The sequence below is a fragment of the Pagrus major genome, chromosome 22 (genome assembly GCF_040436345.1).
Source record: "Pagrus major chromosome 22, Pma_NU_1.0".
Classification (NCBI taxonomy): Eukaryota; Metazoa; Chordata; class Actinopteri; order Spariformes; family Sparidae; genus Pagrus; species Pagrus major.
Genome location: NC_133236.1, coordinates 14,061,078 through 14,082,693, shown reverse-complemented (window position 1 = coordinate 14,082,693; position 21,616 = coordinate 14,061,078). Strand labels below are relative to the sequence as shown.

Sequence of the window (21,616 nt, the reverse complement as noted above, 5' to 3'; positions counted from 1 at the left end):
TAAATATGTGACATATGATATGTCTTCCTTTTATGAACCCTGGCTGTAAGTGGATCCGTCTCTTGTTATTTCCGATTTATTTTCAATTTAGGAAAAACAAGGAAAACAAAACTGTATGACCACCCCCCTCCCGACTGTACACTTGGTTGCACCCGTAAACGCCGGCTTCGTTTGAAAAACTGCTCAGTCCGACTGTCACTCGTGGTCATGGGCATATAAACAAATGGAGGGAGTAGCACCAAAGCAGAAAAAGCAGGACCAACAGGCGGACATTCGCCTTTTTTTCAGACGGTAAGCAACTAGACACCTAAAAAGTAGTGCTATGGTCAAAACGAGCGCGCTAATTTTTGAATGAATGTGAAACAATTATCGTGTTTAAATGTCTGAGTATTAAAGCTAGAATAAAAATAGATATCAACAGATATCAGATATCATATGAAACTAGAATATATAAGGCATCCATTGGTACCAACCATGGCATGATCGCTTGTCGGAAAATGGGCTGAATAATGCTCCAAAGTTAGGCTAAATTCTGGTGGGGGAAAACTTTTAAAAGGGGTCCATTTGAACTCTGTATCATCCGTGTGTGCTGTTCTTTTTTCCCCATCTCCTCCCTGTGTGTCGTGTGTGTGTGTGTGTGTGTGTGTGTGTGTGTGTGTGTGATTGATGGTTTTAAAATTCAATTGGCACTTAAACAGGCTTGGTAAGGTTAAAGCAAATAACACTAGCAGCAATAAAAGCAGAATATTCAATGCATCAAATTAAAATGATCATTAGGATCAGTCATTGTTCCTCTGGTGCAATAATGGTATCTGGTCACAATGCAGGCAGCAGAGAGAGACAGAGAGAGGGACAGTCACAACATGATGGAGGGAGAGGACACACAGAGACCTGCTCTGAAGATGATCAGGAAAAGCACTGTAATATGAGTCTCTAAACAACATGATAACATTATATTTACCTAGTCATACATGTCAGCAGTAAACTAGTAATAAGAGCACAATATTCAAATTAAAATGATCATTAGGGTCAGTCATTGTTCCTCTGGTACAATAATGGTATCTGGTCGCAATGCAGGCAGCACAGAGAGACAGAGAGAGGGACAGTCACAGGCATGATATAGGGAGAGGACACACAAAAAATAATATCCGGGGAAGGGCTCAAATTTGGACCCCCCAATATCTATACCACGGTTACGCCCTTGAAAAGGAGGAAAAAATAGCTAATTCCTTCATTTGACAAGCTGCAATCATCACATTTTTGGCATTTTTGCTTGAAATTTGACAAAAAAAACTCAGTGGTGAGTAACCAGCTAATCTCTGCAGCTCTAGTACAGATGACACTCTTTGTCCATCCACACAGGTCTCTCTAATTGATGTGGTTGATAAGACCTTCAGTCAGGTGTTAGTTGACTTCTATGATGTCCTCAGAACTTAAAGTGCTAATAAAAATGATCACAGGGAAAGTTGTCCCAACCTAACAGGAGGACGAGGGAGGTGTCAGTCAGAACAAGACTCCCCGCCACACATTGTATCTAGGTTGCTCAACTGTGTGAAGTCTGAGATGTTTTCGGTCACTTTTAACAAAAGCATCAAGCTGCATTTTTGACTCTCTCTGTCTGTAAGTTTTTCAGATCTAATGTTTTGTTTTTCTCTTCTGTAACTTGGTAAAGAAGAGTGGAAAGACCCCCACCTACAGTGGACAACGATCAGTCTCAGCATCATAATGACGGCTCTTTTGAGTGAACAGTGTTCTTTTTGAAAATATTGATTCAGCTACATCTTTGTGCTTTGCAAAGCAAGAAATAATTGGATGGGTAAACATGAAGCTCTTGAGATGTGCATTGTGATCTCAGGAACAGCTGCCATTGATTTAGAAAAATGTAAAATTGCTTGATGTTGAAAACATTCCTGCTCAATAAAAAGGTGCTTTACAAAAAGGCTGTCTCTGTTTTGTGCCTGTTGTTTTAAATGATGATATTTTGCTGATATAACAAATAAATTACTTCTTGTCTTAGCAAAAACATCATGCATTGTCTTTTTAGTCATATAAACAGTTATAGGACAGAACTTCTAATGGTCACATTTTGTGAGGCCATAGAGCCGGGGAATGATAAGTAGTGTTGTGTAACTTTGTGTGACTGTGAGGACAGTGAAATGTCCCGTCATGACAAAGTGAGATTAGATCAACATCTTGTCATCCATGTGGAGAACTTGACTTTGAAAAACACATTGAGAAACACAGAATGACTGGATAAGATTATTCCATCTCCAGCCTTATAAAGAGACGGGTAACTCACGACTCCTCAGCAAAGACGTCCACATCACCTCTAGATCTCACAGTGCTCACTTTGCTGTCTGTGACACCAGTTTTTTTTTTGGTTCTGACAAACAAGCTGTGGAAAGGTGAGAAGTCAATTTAATCCTGATGTTACTTTAATAAATGCAACGTCTTTTAGATGAGATGTGATGAGCTTTGACACTGGTGAATGAAGGCAGTGAATGATTCTGGATGTGGCCATTGTGATTTGTTCCTCAGGATGAAGTGTGTTATGATCTTTGTGGTGTTGACGCTGGTCGTCCTCATGGCTGAACCCGGGGAGAGTGCTCCTCAAACTGGCGGTTGTAGTGGCGCTAACAGTAATTGCGGTGGTGGCAGTGGAGGCGGCAAGTCACAAGTGTTCCTACATACTGAGTTGACGTTAACACATTGTCCTCTGATTTACACAAACAGCAGGCTACTTTAGTCTGAGATCAACAAATCACACTTGACTGTACTAACTGACTACATACAACTTCATTTAGTTCTGTGTTTAGCTAAAATCTTTTATGTAGTCCTGGCATCTCAGATAATAAACCTTATACCAGTAAAGAGAGAGTCATTAATGTTCTAAATGTAAAGATTTTCAAATATGATAATAATATACTGATGTTAATTTATCTCATTTTCATCTTTTTGTCCCTTTAGGAAACGCAGGTATACCTCCACCTCCACCTCCACCTCCACCTCCACCTCCACCGTAAGTATTACTGAATATTTTCTGATGATTTTGAACAGACGAATAAAAGACATAAATAGACTTTGTGAAATGCCTCAAACCTATCAAACCTAGCAAGCATCAGTATTTACCAGATCCCAGGTTGATGTCTTCAAGTACCTTTTTTTGTCCAACCCATTTAAATTCACAATGATATAATAGAGGGTAAAGAAGCAAGTCGACACATTTCAGAAGCTGGAAGCAGTGAATTTCTGTCAGATTTTGCTTGAAAAATGATTGCAAAATTATTCAATTATTGAATATTTGTCATTTAAGATTCTGTTGATCGACCTCTGTTGATAATTTAACTAACTGATTTCTCTCTATCTCCACCTTCTCTAACTTGGTATTGATTTGGATGCGTACACAGACGGCCCCCATGCGGTAAGTCACAAGTGTTCCTACATACTGTGTTGATGTTAACAGACTGACCTCTGATTTACACAAACAGCAGGCTACTTTAGTCTGAGATCAACAAATCACACTTGACTGTACTAACTGACTACATACAACTTCATTTAGTTCTGTGTTTAGCTAAAATCTTTTATTTAGTCCTGGCATCTCAGATAATAAACCTAAAACTAAGTAAAGAGAGCATCATTAATGTTCTAAATGCAAAGATGTTCAAATATGATAATAATATACTGATGTTTATTTATGTCATTTTCATTTTTTTGTCCCTTTAGGAAACGGACTTGGAGGGTAAGTATTCCTGAATATTTTCTGATGATTTCGAACAGACGAATAAAAGAAATAAAAAGACTTTGTGAAATGCCTCAAACCTGTCAAACATAGCAAGCATCAGTATTAACTAGATCCCAGGTTGATGTCTTCAAGTACCTTACTTTGTCCAACCCATTTAAATTCATGATGATATAATAGAGGGTAAATAAGCAAGTTGACACATTTCAGGAGCTGGAATCGGGGAATTTCTGTCAGTTTTTGCTTGAAAAATGATTGCAAAATTATTCAATTATTAAAATATTTATCATTTAAGATTCTGTTGAACGATCTCTGTTGATAATTTAACTAACTGATTTCTCTCTTTTTCCACCTTCTCTAACTTGGTATTGATTTGGATGTGTACACAGACTGCCCCCATGCGGTAAGTCACAAGTGTTCCTACATACTGAGTTGACGTTAACACATTGACCTCTGATTTACACAAACAGCAGGCTACTTTAGTCTGAGATCAACAAATCACACTTGACTGTTCTAACTGACTACATACAACTTCATTTAGTTCTGTGTTTAGCTAAAATCTTTTATTTAGTCCTGGCATCTCAGATAATAAACCTAAAACTAAGTAAAGAGAGCATCATTAATGTTCTAAATGCAAAGATGTTCAAATATGATAATAATATACTGATGTTTATTTATGTCATTTTCATCTTTTTGTCCCTGTAGGACTTCCACCTCCACCTCCACTTCCACCGTAAGTATTACTGAATATTTTCTGTTGATTTCAAATAGACAAATAAAAAAGAAATAAAAAGACTTTGTGAAATGCCTCAAACCTGTCAAACATAGCAAGCATCAGTATTTACCAGATCCCAGGTTGATGTCTTCAAGTACCTTACTTTGTCCTACCCATTTAATTCACGATGATATAATCAGTGTTGGTCATCTTACTTTAAAAAAGTAATTAGTTACAGTTACAAATTACTTCTCCTAAAAAGTAATTGAGTTAGTAACTCAGTTAGCACATTGTAAAAGTAATTAGTTACTCAGCAAAGTAACTGTGACGTTATTTTTTATGTTCTATAACGCTATTACGTTCTATAACATCTTTAACGTCAAAGATGTTTATATTAACTGACTGAAGAATAAAAACACTATATACAGTATTTCAGAACATTTGGTATTTATTTGAACTCAATAGATTGCAGCCTGCCATATGATATGCATAGAAATAAAAATATATAAAAAATAAATATTGAAAATAAAATTCAAGTGCAAAATTAAGACACACAGATGTAAACTTGGGTAAAAAGAAACAAAGGAAAATCTGGCCATTAAGTGGTGCAAATCTCTGTACCTGTATATTATTGCACAATAAACAGAACACTATCCAACTCTCTATGTAGATTAACATGTTGTTCGTTCTCAGTGAAAATGAACAATACATTCATCTATACTAAAATACTCCTCTCATCTAACGACTAAACCAGTGGTTGTAACGTAGGAGGAGAAGCTTTTCGAGTCTTTTGTCAGACAGTCTGTTCCTCTTCGGAGAGAAGACAAGCTTGCCCAGGCTGAACAGTATCTCAACAGGTGCACTAGATGGAGTAGCAGCATTGTAACGTAGTGAAATTTTCTTGATGAGAGATAATTCACACAGAGAGTTGAAGTCTTGTGCTGAAGATCTAAAAGAGTCTGCCACTTCAGCTCCTTGAAGTATATCTAAGGCAACTGTAAGGGGCTTCATTGCAGTACAGTACTCCTTTAAAAACTGGTGTTCCCTTTCTGTTATCGCTGTCAGTCCTAATTTGGAGGAGATGGTGTTAAGGTCTACCATGGATATTTCACAGATTCAAGCCAGGGCATCATAGAAGGAATTCCATCGTGTTGTACAAGGTACAAGCAGCTTTTTTGACACCAACTCATCAACTGTTTCAGTAGCCAAAGTTGATCGACTAGTCTTGTTCCATAGGGCTGTACATTTGGCAGTAGCACTTCTGTAAATAGCCTTTGTTGCAGGTTTTGACAGCAGCCACTTGTCAACATCTGTGCACGAAAGCAGGTTTAGTGTGTGTGATGCACATCTCTTGTGGGGGGGCAAAGTGATCACAACATCACCATCATTATCATCAGTTGCATGTAGAGCATCATTAATGTCTGTAAATGCCACCTCATCTTCATCGTCTTCAGAATCACTCTCCTCAAGTGGCTGGTACCTCTTAAATGCTTTAACAAAATTAGAGGCATTATCAGTCACTGTTGCTGTGATTTTGTGTGTTATCCCATATGTTGAGTGTATATTGTCAAGCTCAACTGCAATGGCGTCATGAGTATGCTGCCCCTTAAACCTTCTGCAGGCAAGAGCTGCTTTCTCTCTTTCCATGTTATTTGGATTGATCCAATGTGCTGTCACACCCATGTAACTTTTATTGTGGGCAGTCCAGATGTCTGCTGTATTTGAAATGAACTCTAATTCCTCAAATGACTTTTTGAGGTCAATATTCATTTTTTCGTATTCACTGTCTATGAATTTAGCAAAAGTGTTTTGGCATGGGGCAACCCCCCTTCCTCCTCCTCGTATTGGTATTTTAGCAAGAATAGCTCTGAATGACTCTGACGCCACAGTGGACAGGGCTAGCATGTTTTCAACAACATACCTTGCAATCAATGTGTTCAGCTCAGCCTTGGTCACCTGTTGCTGACCCGAAAAATCGAGCGTTGCTTGTTCTAACAGAGTGGCTCCATCTCCTTCACTGGAGCTCACGCTAGCTACATTTGGGCTTGGGGTTGGGTTAGCAGCAGCAGCAACAAGTGTCCTGTTAGCATGTGTTGATGTGAGGAGCTTCATAAGATTCGAGTTGCTTGAGGCAGACGTGGATAAAGTCTTTTTTCCTGGGCATAGCGTGCATGTTACATAAACATTCTTGCCTTTAATTTCAATGAGTGAGAAGTAGTGCCGGTACTTCCAGTTCGAGAACGCTACCTTTGAATTTACCTGGCTCGTCGCCATTGTCGCTGTCTTGTTGTGTTTGGTAGTCAGAGCGTGCAGTGAGAGAGCGTGAGCAGGGCATGATCCGCCCACCCAGCCAATCACCATCGCATTTGCAACGATGTCATCATCCCCACCCCTGCTCTCTCCAGGCAGCTGATGTGTGGCACTGGCCAAAGCCTGACACCTTGTGCTTCATTCAAACAATTGTAGTAACGCGCCACTTTACATTCTCAGTAACGGCAACGTTGTTGCAACGATGGGAAAACTAATTAATTAGATTACTCGGTACTGAAAAAAAATAACGCCGTTAGTAACACCGTTATACTCTAACGCCGTTATTACCATCACTGGATATAATACAGGGTAAATAAGCAAGTTGACACATTTCAGGAGCTGGAATCGGGGAATTTCTGTCAGTTTTTGCTTGAAAAATGATTGCAAAATTATTCAATTAGTAAAATATTTATCATTTAAGATTCTGTTGAACGATCTCTGTTGATAATTTAACTAACTGATTTCTCTCTATTTCCACCTTCTCTAACTTGGTATAGATTCATATGCATGCACATACCATCCCCATGCGGTAAGTCACAAGTGTTCCTACATACTGAGTTGATGTTGACAGATTGACCTCTGATTTACACAAACAGCAGGCTACTTTAGTCTGTGATCAACAAATCACACTTGACTGTACTAACTGACAACATACAACTTCATTTAGTTCTGTGTTTAGCTAAAATCTTTTATTTAGTCCTGGCATCTCAGATAATAAACCTAAAACTAAGTAAAGAGAGCATCATTAATGTTCTAAATGCAAAGATGTTCAAATATGATAATAATATACTGATGTTTATTTATGTCATTTTCATCTTTTTTTCCCTGTAGGACTTCCACTTCCACCTCCACCTCCACCTCCACCTCCACCGTAAGTATTACTGAATATTTTCTGTTGATTTCAAACAGACAAATAAAAAAGAAATAAAAAGACTTTGTGAAATGCGTCAAACCTATCAAACATAGCAAGCATCAGTATTTACCAGATCCCAGGTTGATGTCTTCAAGTACCTTACTTTGTCCAACCCATCTGATTCACAATGATATAATAGAGGGTAAAGAAGCAAGTCGACACATTTCAGGAGCTGGAATCAGTGAATTTCTGTCAGTTTTTGCTTGAAAAATGATTGCAAAATTATTCAATTATTGAATATTTGTCATTTAAGATTCTGTTGAACGATCTCTGTTGATAATTTAACTAACTGATTTCTCTCTATCTCCACCTTCTCTAACTTGGTATAGATTTGGATGCATACACAGACGGCCCCCATGCGGTAAGTCACAACTGTTCCTACATACTGTGTTGATGTTAACAGATTGACCTCTGATTTACACAAACAGCAGGCTACTTTAGTCTGAGATCAACAAATCACACTTGACTGTACTAACTGACTACATGCAACTTCATTTAGTTCTGTGTTTAGCTAAAATCTTTTATTTAGTCCTGGCATCTCAGATAATAAACCTTAAACTAAGTAAAGAGAGCATCATTAATGTTCTAGATGCAAAGGTGTTCAAATATGATAATAATATACTAATGTTTATTTATCTCATTTTCATCTTTTTGTCCCTTTAGGAAACGGACTTGGAGGGTAAGTATAACTGAATATTCTCTGATGATTTTGAACAGACGAATAAAAGAAATAAAAAGACTTTGTGAAATGCCTCAAACCTGTCAAACATAGCAAGCATCAGTATTAACCAGATCCCAGGTTGATGTCTTCAAGTACCTTACTTTGTCCAACCCATTTAAATTCACAATGATATAATAGAGGGTAAATAAGCAAGTCGACACATTTCAGAAGCTAGAATCAGTGAATTTCTGTCAGATTTTGCTTGAAAAATGATTGCAAAATTATTCAATTATTGAATATTTGTCATTTAAGATTCTGTTGAATGATCTCTGTTGATAATTTAACTAACTGATTTCTCTCTATTTCCACCTTCTCTAACTTGGTATAGATTCATATGCATGCACATACCATCCCCATGCGGTAAGTCACAACTGTACATACATACTGTGTTGATGTTCACAGATTGACCTCTGATTTACACAAACAGCAGGCTACTTTAGTCTGTGATTAACAAATCACACTTGACTGTACTAACTGACAACATACAACTTCATTTAGTTCTGTGTTTAGCTAAAATCTTTTATTTATTCCTGGCATCTCAGATAATAAACCTAAAACTAAGTAAAGAGAGCATCATTAATGTTCTAAATGCAAAGATGTTCAAATATGATAATAATATACTGATGTTTATTTATGTCATTTTCATTTTTTTTTCCTGTAGGACTTCCACTTCCACCTCCACCTCCACCGTAAGTATTACTGAATATTTTCTGTTGATTTCAAATAGACAAATAAAAAAGAAATAAAAAGACTTTGTGAAATGCCTCAAACCTGTCAAACATAGCAAGCATCAGTATTTACCAGATCCCAGGTTGATGTCTTCAAGTACCTTATTTTGTCCAACCCATCTAATTCACAATGATATAATAGAGGGTAAAGAAGCAAGTCGACACATTTCAGGAGCTGGAATCAGTGAATTTCTGTCAGTTTTTGCTTGAAAAATTATTGCAAAATTATTCAATTATTGAATATTTGTCATTTAAGATTCTGTTGAATGATCTCTGTTGATAATTTAACTAACTGATTTCTCTCTATTTCCACCTTCTCTAACTTGGTATAGATTTGGATGCATACACAGACGGCCCCCATGCGGTAAGTCACAAGTGTTCCTACATACTGTGTTGATGTTAACAGATTGACCTCTGATTTACACAAACAGCAGGCTACTTTAGTCTGAGATCAACAAATCACACTTGACTGAACTAACTGACTACATACAACTTCATTCAGTTCTGTGATTAGCTCAAATCTTTTATTTAGTCCTGGCATCTCAGATAATAAACCTAAAACTAAGTAAAGAGAGCATCATTAATGTTCTAAATGCAAATATTTTTCAAATATGATAATAATATACTAATGTTTATTTATCTCATTTTCATCTTTTTGTCCCTTTAGGAAACGGACTTGGAGGGTAAGAATTACTGAATATTTTCTGATGATTTTGAACAGACGAATAAAAGAAATAAAAAGACTTTGTGAAATGCCTCAAACCTGTCAAACATAGCAAGCATCAGTATTAACCAGATCCCAGGTTGATGTCTTCAACTACCTTACTTTGTCCAACCAATCTTATTCACGATGATATAATAGAGGGTAAATAAGCAAGTCGACACATTTCAGAAGCTGGAATCAGTGAATTTCTGTCAGATTTTGCATGAAAAATTATTGCAAAATTATTCAATCATTGAATATTTATCATTTAAGATTCTGTTGAACGATCTCTGTTGATAATTTAACTAACTAATTTCTCTCTTTTTCCACCTTCTCTAACTTGGTATAGATTCATATGCGTACACAGACCGCCCCCATGCGGTAAGTCACAACTGTTCCTACATACTGTGTTGATGTTAACACATTGACCTCTGATTTACACAAACAGCAGGCTACTTTAGTCTGAGATCAACAAATCACACTTGACTGTTCTAACTGACTACATACAACTTCATTTAGTTCTGTGTTTAGCTAAAATCTTTTATTTAGTCCTGGCATCTCAGATAATAAACCTAATACTAAGTAAAGAGAGCATCATTAATGTTCTAAATGTAAAGATGTTCAAATGTGATAATAATATACTGATGTTTATTTATGTCATTTTCATTTTTTTGTCCCTTTAGGAATCATACATAGAAGGTAAGTATTACTGAATATTTTCTGTTGATTTCAAATTACCTCACTTACCAACTACCTTACTTTGTCCAACCCATTTAAATTCACGATGATATAATAGAGGGTAAAGAAGCAAGTCGACACATTTCAGAAGCTGGAATCAGTGAATTTCTGTCAGATTTTGCTTGAAAAATGATTGCAAAATTATTCAATTATTGAATATTTGCCAATTAAGATTCTGTTGATCGACCTCTGTTGATAATTTAACTAACTGATTCCTCTCTTTTGTTCCCCCTTCTCTAACTTGGTATGCAAACAGTGTGGAAAGATCCCAAGATGAAGTGGCCGACGACAAATTGAGGCGATACGATCAAGACTGAGTCTGTTCTTGATTTTGAAGATGTAGTTTGAGCTATATCTTTGTGCTTGCAAAGCAACAAATAATTGGATGAGTAAACATGAAGCCCTTGAAGATGTAGTGACTTTAGTCACAGCTCCAACTGATGTTGAAAAATGTAAAATTGCTTGATAGTGAAAACTATCCTGCTGAATAAAGCTGCATTACAAAAGACCGTCTCTGTTTTGTGGTGTTATTTAAGTGAACATGTGCTTGTAATTTTATTGGTGATGATGATCAAGAACATTGTTTTTCATTAAGTCAGATGTAAATGTTTATATTAAGTAGATCTAAATAATGTGTGTTGGTGTGATCAGTTTATTAAATGAACACTCTTCCTATTTCTTTCTGTTTCTGAATGTACTTGTGTCTCTGGTAAAGCAGCACTTTGGAAATGATTCAATTCAAAATAGACAAAGACATTTAAGGTACTATTTTGAAAAATGAGTTTAAAAAAATCAGCTAATACCCACAATTGAGAAGCTGGATCCATCAAATGTTGGGAGGAACTTTAGCAGTAAGAATTTATTTTTTATCATTTTCTTTAAAAATCCCATTTGTTAGAAAAGTAATTTTTTGAGTCTTAATCCCAACTCGTCAAATACTGACACTTTGGGATGGTGGTCAACCCAACCTACATCCCAAAGTGTCAGTACTTGACGAGTTGGGAATGAGACTCAAAAATCTACTTTCCTTACAAATAGGACCTTTAAATCTTTTAGCTGTTGCTGCAGTGCTACCATTACATTAGATGATACAACTGGCCACTTTATAATAGTGTGATGTTGTGGAATTTATGAAATAGAAAACAGCAAAAGTCATTGTTGGTGATAACTGTTTCACATTTGAAGTTGCATGTCAGTGTAATCCAGTTCCAATCATCCCCATCTGCTCGAGTACAACTGTTATTATTTTCAATATGTCTGTCTGTCTTGTTTGTCTGTCCGTCCATGGGCAGACTTTGCCAACACGATAGCATCACAACTGTGTTAGATGCAGTCATGAAGCTTCTCAGGTGTGCAGATGAGAACAAAATGAAGGCCGAGTTCAAAGATGGAAGTGGTCCAAGCCATGAGTGCTGTGACGGCTCCTGCCTAACTGTATGATATTTGGGTGTTGTGGACAAGTTACTGCATGGTCCTGTTTCTCTTTGAAGGTGTTGAGGAGGACGTAGCAGTAGCCAGCCAGGTTTGGAGCACCTGGGCTAAGCGCAGAGCCAGCCCTTGGCATAGGCTGTATAGGTGAATGCTAAGGGCGCCGTCATCCACGGGGGCGCCGCAAACAGGGGGAGAAAAAAATTAAATAAAAAATTACTATTTTTTACCAGAGCTATTACTACTATTATTTCGAAATATGATATAAGCCCACAGCAACATAACTTCATAGCAAAGCCTATTTAATAATGGAGAGGCCTTTTTCTGGGTTCCTGGCTGGCTCGTTGCACTGTACCTGCCCTCTGTGAGGGTGGGGGGCGGGGTCGAGAGGCGAGTTGCCTGAATCTGACCGGACCGTGACCCAGGTACAGTAACGTTAATGTGATGAAGTGAATAAAATTAATAGTTTAATGCATCGTAGTTACCGTTGTTGGAGCAGAGTGTTAACTTGCTAGCTTACTTCGGACGATGGCAGCATTGTTCAACCATCAGTAAATAACTAGAGTCGACATAAGTTAATGTTACTCCCACCTTAAATTCATCAGGGACATTTGGAAAGTTAACGTTAGGCCTGTTCAGGTGTTATCTTAACCTGTTGGCTGTGTTTTCTCTGCTTGTATGCCAGTTAATATGCTATTAGTTTTAAACCCATTTTATAAGTAATAGGGTAGTTGTAAGCCTTTGGTTTATTGTGTCACAGTTTATGTTTGTTAAAGTTTACATCAGTGTTAAAGTGTATTCTTGTTAATACTCCAGACCTTAGCTTTCCCATATCATTCATAGGATATATCTATATCTATATATATATATATATATATATATATATATATGTTTTTCTCTTCTCCACCTTGGTAAAGAAGAGTGGAAAGACCCCCACCTACAGTGGACAACGATCAGTCTCACCATCATAATGACGGCTCTTTTGAGTGAACAGTGTTCTTTTTGAAAATATTGATTCAGCTACATCTTTGTGATTTGCGAAGCAAGAAATAATTGGATGGGTAAACATGAAGCCCTTGAGATGTGTGTTGTGATCTCAGGAACAGCTCCCATTGATTTAGAAAAATGTAAAATTGCTTGATGTTGAAAACATTCCTGCTCAATAAAAAGGTGCATTACAAAAAGGCTGTCTCTGTTTTGTGCCTGTTGTTTTATATGATGATATTTTGCTGATTATAACAGATAAATTACTTTTTGTCTTAGAAAAAACATCGTGCATTGTCTTTTTACTTATATATACAGTTATAGGACAGAACTTCTAATGGTCACATTTTGTGAGGCCATAGAGTCGGGGAATGATAAGTAGTGTTGTGTAACTTTGTGTTACCGTGAGAACAGTGAAATGTCCCGTCATTACAAAGTGAGATTAGATCAACATCTTGTCATCCATGTGCAGAACTTGACATTGAAAAACACATTGAGAAATACAGAATGACTGGATAAGATTATTCCATCTCCATCCTTATAAAGAGACGGGTAACTCACGACTGCTCGGCAAAGACGTCCACATCACCTCTAGATCTCACAGTGCTCACTTTGCTGTCTGTGACATCAGTTTTTTTTTTATTCTGACAAACAAGCTGTGGAAAGGTGAGAAGTCAATTTAATCCTGATGTTACTTTAATAAATGCAAAGTCTTTTACATGAGATGTGATGAGCTTTGACACTGGTGAATGAAGGCAGTGAATGATTCTGGATGTGGCCATTGTGATTTGTTCCTCAGGATGAAGTGTGTTATGATCTTTGTGGTGTTGACGCTGGTCCTCCTCATGGCTGAACCCGGGGAGAGTGGTCCTCGACCTGATATTGTCCACCTGCCGCCCTGGTGCCGTAAGTCACAAATGTTCCTACATACTGTGTTGATGTTAACAGATTGACCTCTGATTTACACAAACAGCAGGCTACTTTAGTCTGAGATCAACAAATCACTCTTGACTGTACTAACTTACTACATACAACTTCATTTAGTTCTGTGTTTAGCTAAAATCTTTTATTTAGTCCTGGCATCTCAGATAATAAACCTAAAACTAAGTAAAGAGAGCATCATTAATGTTCTAAATGCAAAGATTTTCAAATGTGATAATAATATACTGATGTTTATTAATCGTATTTTCATCTTTTTTGTCCCCTTACGACCTCCAGACCCACCGTAAGTATTACCGAATATTTTCTGTTGATTTTGAACAGACAAATAAAAGAAATAAAACGACTTTGTGAAATGCCTCAAACCTGTCAAACATAGAAAGCATCAGTATTAACCAGATCCCAAGTTGATGTCTTCAAGTACCTTATTTTGTCAAACCCATTTAAATTCATGATGATATAATAGAGGGTAAAGAAGCAAGTCGACACATTTCAGATACTAGAATCAGTGAATTTCTTATTAAAGTATTTGTCAATTAAGATTCTGTTGATTGATCTCTGTTGATAATTTGACTAACTGATTTCTCTCTATTTCCCCCCTTTTCTAACTTGGTATAGCGTCGGATGCAGACTGAGCGGCGGAAAACCCCCAGGTGAATGGAACGGCAATAAATTGAGGCGATACTATCGAGACTGAGTCTGTTCTTGATTTTGAAGATATAGTTTGAGCTATATCTTTGTGCTTTGCAAAGCAAGAAATAATTGGATGAGTAAACATGGAGCCCTTGAGATGTAGTGACTTTAGTCACAGCTCCAACTGATGTTAGAGAATGTAAAATTGCTTGATAGTGAAAACTATCCTGCTGAATAAAGCTGCATTACAAAAGGCCGTCTCTGTTTTGTGGTCTTATTTAAGTGAACATGCGCTTGTAATTTTATTGGTGATGATGATTGAGAACATTGTTTTTCATTAAGTCAGATGTAAATGTTTATATTAAGTAGATCTAAATAATGTGTGTGTTGGTGGGACCACTTTATAAAATGAACACTCTTCCTATTTCTTTCTGTTTCTGAATGTACTTGTGTCTCTGGTAAAGCAGCACTTTGGAAATGATTCAATTCTGGCATTTCCTCCATCAAAAGACAAATCATTTGGTCTATAAAGCATCAGAACAACAGTCAAAATAACAATTTCTTGAGAAAGAAGATGATCATTGTGTAAATGGAATTTGTACTGTTGGCTGTTTCCAAAAGAGACAAAGGAATTTAAGGTATTAAAATGTAAAATGAGGAAAAATTTACTATTTCCTTCATTTGAGAAGCTTGCATCATCACATTTTTGGCATTTTTGCTTGAAATTTGGCAAAAATGTAAGATAGAAAACTCAGTGGTGAGTAACCTGTTACAACGAATGAAGTCTTACAGAACTCAAAAGCAGACACGAGGCAGGATCAGATACTTCAGGCAATTTATTGAAAAGTACAGGGTTTCAGCAGGTGAGGGAAGCTGTTCAGGCTGCGGTCTAGGTCCGAGAGGTGAAGGGAGGGGGAGCGGTGGCTCACAGTGGCGCTGGTGTGCTGCGCGGTGTGCAGACGCTCCTGAGAATGCAGGGCAAGGGCATCATGTCGCAGATGTGCAGAGAGTTGGTTCGCTGGGAACGGAGACACAGGCAGGCAAGCATGCAGGAGAACACCACAGGCAGAAAAAAACAAAGTTAAGTCTTGAGACTGAGAACACGGGTACACTAGAGACAAGCTAGTAAACTTCGACTGAGCCATCTACCGCATGTGAATGACGCAATCATCTGGCAGCAGGTAGCGTTGAGAGCAGGGCTTATCAGCAGGCGCTGATTGCCAACGTGCTGGAGGGGCGTGTGTGTCAGCGACTCCAGGGTAGGGTTGCCAACTGTCCCGTATTAGCCGGGACGTCCCATATATTGGGCCTAATTTATTTGTCCCGTACGTGACCTCTCTTGTCCCGTTTATTGACTGCTACGCTGATCTAAACACTGACTGATACAACAACAACAGCAGCAGTGCTGATCACGACACTTGAGAATCATCGACGACACCTGTCACCATCCAATCACAGCCCCACCTCACGCATCGGTATACGTTAAGTAAATGCGTCAATTCCTCCAAAAAAAGAAAAGAAAATTACAGCAGTGTGTGACGCTACTGAGTCGACTTGGAATATGTAAATAGGCTACGGATTAACTAAAATGGATAAACCTGCAAAAAAGAAAAGACTGTGCAGCAACAACAAACTATGGGAAGTTAAAAAGACATGGGTTAAGCCCGTCAGCGGTGACTCAATGAAAGCCTTCTGTACTTTATGATGCCAGGAATTTTCAGTTGGCTATGGAGGTGAGAATGACTTGACCCAACATGCTTCCACAGAAATGCACAAGAAGGCCACACTAGCTAAAGGTGCAAGCAATATCGGTGCATTCTTCGGGGCGGCTACTGTGGAAACTGACAAAATAGCGGCAAGTGAAGCCTCGTACGTGTATCACACTGTCAAACATGGACTTGGCTACAACAGCGCCGACTGTCTTGTTAAGCTAAACGGAGCGTTGTTTCATGACTCAAATGTTGTGAAGAAGATGCACATGGGAAGAACGAAAGCTGAGATGATCACAATGAATGTTTTAGGACCAAAGACTGTGCAGGATATCCTGAATGATCTATCCCCGACTGAAGGTGAGCCTGTGTTTTACTCGGTTGCCTCCGATGCCTCAAACAAGGGAAATAGAAAAATGTTTCCAGTGTGTGTGAGATATTTTTCTGTGTCTGATGGAGTGCGGTGCAAGTTACTTGACTTTTATGAAGATAGTGATGAAACTGCAAATGGTATTCATCAAGCTCTGATGAACTGTCTGAAAAAGTATGAATTGGATATAAAACACATCACTGCCTATGCGGCAGATAATGCCAATGTAAACTTTGGAAAACACCACTCTGTTAACCAGTTATTGAGCAGTGCCAACAGTAGCATTTTGAAAGCTAATTGCCCGGCTCACATAGCTCATAACACCTGCAAGCACGCCTGTGATCAGCTGTCAGTGGATATTGAGTCACTGGTTTTAAAGATCTACAGCCACTTCTCAGTATCTGCTTCCAGAAGAGAGGAACTGCGTGCATGTTTTGCTTTTGTTGACATTGAGTGGCGTGAAATTCTGTGTCATGTTTGCACACGATGGCTGTCTCTCCATCCAGCTGTTGATCGTCTCCTGCAGAGCTGGCCAGCTCTCACCTCATACTTCAGGGCCCTTGGGGGGACCTGTCCTGTGTATCTGAGGAGGATTTTTGAGGATGAAGAAAAAACTGCAGCTGCTGAGATTTATCTGTGCTTTTTCCACAACGTGGGGTGTGTTTTTGACACACTCATTAAAAAGCTGGAGGAAACAAAGCTCTGCATCACAGATGTGTACGGGGAGGTGGGAAAATTCAAAGCGAAGATGCTTCAGCGGAAAGAAGACAGCTTTTTTGGATACCAGACCAAGCAGCTAATGGACAAACAATTGTCAGCACAGAGATCAAAGCAGCTTCACTAACAAGACCATGCCGCTGTTTAACGTTTAAGGTAGTTTATTGAATTGGTGGAAGATTTGGAAAGGATAGGAAGGGGTTAGGGGTCGTTGGGTGAGGGAAAGGGGTCGAGGTAGGTGGATGAAGGGGGGGGGGCCTGGGTGTCTGGTCTGGAGGATCTTCTTGCCATGGGATGGCGATGTCGAAGGCTGGGCTGCTGGCGATCCTGTGAGAGAGGATAGTGAAAAGGAGAGGGTCTGGGGGGGAGGGTTATCAGAACTTGAGACGAACGGGAGAACACTGGTTAGGCATGCTTATATGAGTTGCAGGTGATTGAATCAGGTTGACGTAGGTGGTTGAGTTAATGAGACACAGGTGGTTAGGTTGATGAGACTCAGGTAATTGGTTGAGACGCAGGCGGTTGGATTGGCTGGGCCTGGGTGGCAGATCAGCGAGAAGGGGCGGCATGGTCCAGTTCCTGAACCTCAGTTATAATAACTCAATAAAAGGACTTTCTGACGTTCTATGACTCTGTCATTGCATACATTGACAAATGGTTTGATTTCTCATCAGAAAATGTGATGATGAAACTTAAACCGATCGGCCTACACAAGGAGATCTCCTTCACTGACCTGGAGCAGGTGGTGGTTGCCCTCGAAATGACAGAGACGGTGAGTATGGACCAACTCTATGAAGAGTTTTGTGCTAGCAGGGAGGAAATAAAGAAAGCCACACAGGATACCACAAAATCCACCAGTGAGAAGTGGGTTGCAGTTTTCCAAAACCTAGAGAAAGCCAACTTGATCAACATGTTCAGGATTGTCTCATTTGTCCTCAGTGTGCCAAGCTCAAATGCCTTTGTAGAGAGAAATTTCTCTCTGATGACCATTAAATGGTCAGACTCAAGAAACAGATGCAGCACAGAGCTGATCAAAAATGAACTTCAAATATCTGTGAACTCTGACTTGTCATGTAAGGACTTTTCTCTGGCTGCACAAAAGGACAAAAGACTGCTTGAATCGGTCAAGAGCAGCCAAAAATATCCATAGAAAAAGTAGAGTTGGTGAGCAGAGGTAAGCCCCTCTTTTCCTCTATTTTTTTTTAAATGTTTTGTTTTCCAACTTATATATAGTTTGAGTGAATAAGAATGTGAAGCATTTATTCCCCACCACTGTTTGTGTACACAGAGGGTGCACGTTCTGAGTCTCTGCTATTTTATTCCTCTGCAAAACTGCTATCATTATGACAAATGCCTTAAAACAATACACTGTATATTCACACAAAACCATACTCGCATTGCTGCTGCAGGCTACCTTTTGTCCCTTATTTCATTGTGACAAAGTTGGCAACCCTACTCCAGGGACAGCAAACTCCGCCCAGCCACAGTGCACCTCTGCATGCAAAACAGAAAACAGCACCAAGCACCAAAACACAAATAATCCCCCACAAAATGAGATTGTGACATAACCAGCTAATCTCTGCAGCTCTAGTACAGATGACACTCTTTGTCCATCCACACAGGTGTCTCTAATTGATGTGGTTGCTAAGACCTTCAGTCAGGTGTAAGTTGACTTCTATGATGTCCTCAGAACTTAAAGTGCTAATAAAAATGATCACAAGGAAAGTTGTCCCAAGCTAACAGGAGGACGAGGGAGGTGTCAGTCATTTTGTACACATCCACACTGGTTTGAAAGGAGGTCCAGTTAAGCAACATTAAAACACATGCAGTGGCTTTAAAGTCGTGCAGTCATGTGTATTTGCGTTGTGTGGCAGGCTGCTGTTGTCTGACTGTTAGTCAGTGTCACTGTGACTTTTAACAAAAGCATCAAGCTCTATTTTTGACTCTCTCCGTCTGTAAGTTTTTCAAATTGAATGTTTTGTTTTTCTCTTCTCCAACTTGGTAAAGAAGAGTGGAAAGACCCCCACCTACAGTGGACAACGATCAGTCTCAGCTTCATAATAATGGCTCTTTTGAGTGAACAGTGTTCTTTTTGAAAATATTGATTCAGCTACATCTTTGTGCTTTGCAAAGCAAGAAATAATGATGTTGAAAACATTCCTGCTCAATAAAAAGGTGCATTACAAAAAGGCTGTCTCTGTTTTGTGCCTGTTGTTTTAAATGATGATATTTTGCTGAAATAACAAATAAATTACTTCTTGTCTCAGCAAAAACATCATGCATTGTCTTTTTAATTATATATACAGTTATAGGACAGAACTTCTAATGGTCACATTTTGTGAGGCCATAGAGCCGGGGAATGATAAGTAGTGTTGTGTAACTTTGTGTGACCGTGAGAACAGTGAAATGTCCCGTCATGACAAAGTGAGATTAGATCAACATCTTGTCATCCATGTGCAGAACTTGACATTGAAAAACACATTGAGAAATACAGAATGACTGGATAAGATTATTCCATCTCCATCCTTATAAAGAGACGGGTAACTCACGACTGCTCGGCAGAAACATACACATCACCTCTAGATCTCACAGTGCTCACTTTGCTGTCTGTGACACCAGTTTTTTTTTGGTTCTGACAAACAAGCTGTGGAAAGGTGAGAAGTCAATTTAATCCTGATGTTACTTTAATAAATGCAAAGTCTTTTAGATGAGATGTGATGAGCTTTGACACTGGTGAATGAAGGCAGTGAATGATTCTGGATGTGGCCATTGTGATTTGTTCCTCAGGATGAAGTGTGTTATGATCTTTGTGGTGTTGACGCTGGTCGTCCTCATGGCTGAACCCGGGGAGAGTCAGTCTCGACGTCGCCCTGTCCCCAGACGTCCCCCGTGTGGTAAGTCACAAGTGTTCATACATACTGAGTTGATGTTAACACATTGACCTCTGATTTACACAAACAGCAGGCTACTTTAGTCTGAGATCAACAAATCACACTTGACTGTACTAACTGACTACATACAACTTCATTTAGTTCTGTGTTTAGCTAAAATCTTTTATGTAGTCCTGGCATCTCAGATAATAAACCTAAAACTAAGTAAAGAGAGCATCATTAATGTTCTAAATGTAAAGATTTTCAAATGTGATAATATTATACTAATGTTTATTTATGTCATTTTCATCTTTTTGTCCCTTTAGTACTTGGAGGTGTAAGGTAAGTAATGCTGAATATCTTCTGTTGATTTCAAACAGACAAATAAAAGACATAAAAAGACTTTGTGAAATGCCTCAAACCTGTCAAACATAGCAAGCATCAGTATTAACCAGATCCCAAGTTGATGTCTTCAATTACCTTATTTTGTCCAACCCATTTAAATTCATGATGATATAATAGAGGGTAAAGAAGCAAGTCGACACATTTCAGAAGCTGGAATCAGTGAATTTCTGTCAGATTTTGCTTGAAAATTTATTGTAAAAATATTCAATTATTAGTATATTCCTCAATTAAGATTCAGTTGAATGACCTCTGTTGATAATTTGACTTATTTCTCTCTATTTCCCCCCGCCCCCCTTCTCTAACTTGGTATAGATTCGGATGCAGAGGTAAAATTGGAAAAACCCAAGATGAAGTGGATGACGATAAATTGAGGCGATACTATCAAGACTGAGTCTGTTCTTGATTTTGAAGACATAGTTTGAGCTATATCTTTGTGCTTTGCAAAGCAAGAAATAATTGGATGAATAAACATGAAGCCCTTGAGATGTAGTGACTTTAGTCACAGCTCCAACTGATGTTGAAAAATGTAAAATTGCTTGATAGTGAAAACTATCCTGCTGAATAAAGCTGCATTACAAAAGACCATCTCTGTTTTGTGGTGTTATTTAAGGGAACATGTGCTTGTATTTTTATTGGTAATGATGATCAAGAACATTGTTTTTCATTGAGTCAGAGGTAAATGTTTTTATTAAGTAGATCTAAATAATGTGTGTGTTGGTGTGATCAGTTTATTAAATGAGCATTCTTCCTATTTCTTTCTGTTTCTGAATGTACTTGTGTCTCAGGTAAAGCAGCACTGGAAATGATTCAATTCTGGCATTTCCTCCATCAATAGATGAATCATTTGGGCTATAAAGCATCAGAAAAACAGTCAAAATAACAATTTCATAAGAGCCAAGATGAGCATTGTGTAAATGACATTCGTACTGTTGGCTGTTTCCAAAATAAACAAAGACATTCAAGGTACTATTTTGTAAAATGAGTTTAAAAAATC

The 21,616-nt window shown here is 38.4% G+C and overlaps 1 protein-coding gene and 1 long non-coding RNA gene across 2 annotated transcripts; both read left to right on the top strand.

Annotated features, from left to right (window-relative positions):
- The first annotated feature begins 821 nt into the window (after positions 1-821).
- LOC141017714 (uncharacterized) lies at positions 822-11,073 on the top strand. The gene is made up of 19 exons (XM_073492446.1): positions 822-920; positions 2,275-2,405; positions 2,539-2,666; positions 2,968-3,019; positions 3,408-3,421; positions 3,724-3,739; positions 4,129-4,142; positions 4,445-4,472; positions 7,262-7,293; positions 7,596-7,635; positions 8,007-8,038; positions 8,341-8,356; positions 8,727-8,758; positions 9,060-9,087; positions 9,459-9,490; positions 9,794-9,809; positions 10,179-10,210; positions 10,513-10,528; positions 10,824-11,073. The coding sequence occupies exons 1-19, from the start codon at positions 822-824 to the stop codon at positions 10,882-10,884; spliced, it is 819 nt and encodes a 272-aa protein (XP_073348547.1). The 3' UTR covers positions 10,885-11,073.
- An 8,834-nt stretch (positions 11,074-19,907) lies between these two features.
- On the top strand, positions 19,908-21,202 carry LOC141018277 (uncharacterized). Its single transcript, XR_012180712.1, has 4 exons — positions 19,908-20,001; positions 20,135-20,241; positions 20,544-20,559; positions 20,935-21,202. It is a non-coding gene; the product is annotated as an uncharacterized lncRNA (long non-coding RNA).
- The last annotated feature ends 414 nt before the right edge of the window (positions 21,203-21,616 follow it).

Excerpts from the sequence above, each read along its gene's own strand:
- LOC141017714 (XM_073492446.1), top strand. The coding sequence starts at position 822 with ATGCAGGCAGCAGAGAGAGACAGAGAGAGGGACAGTCACAACATGATG. Across the intron at positions 2,406-2,538 it reads GACAAACAAGCTGTGGAAAG|GATGAAGTGTGTTATGATCT; the intron begins GTGAGAAGTCAA and ends TTTGTTCCTCAG. Across the intron at positions 8,759-9,059 it reads GCACATACCATCCCCATGCG|GACTTCCACTTCCACCTCCA; the intron begins GTAAGTCACAAC and ends TTTTTCCTGTAG.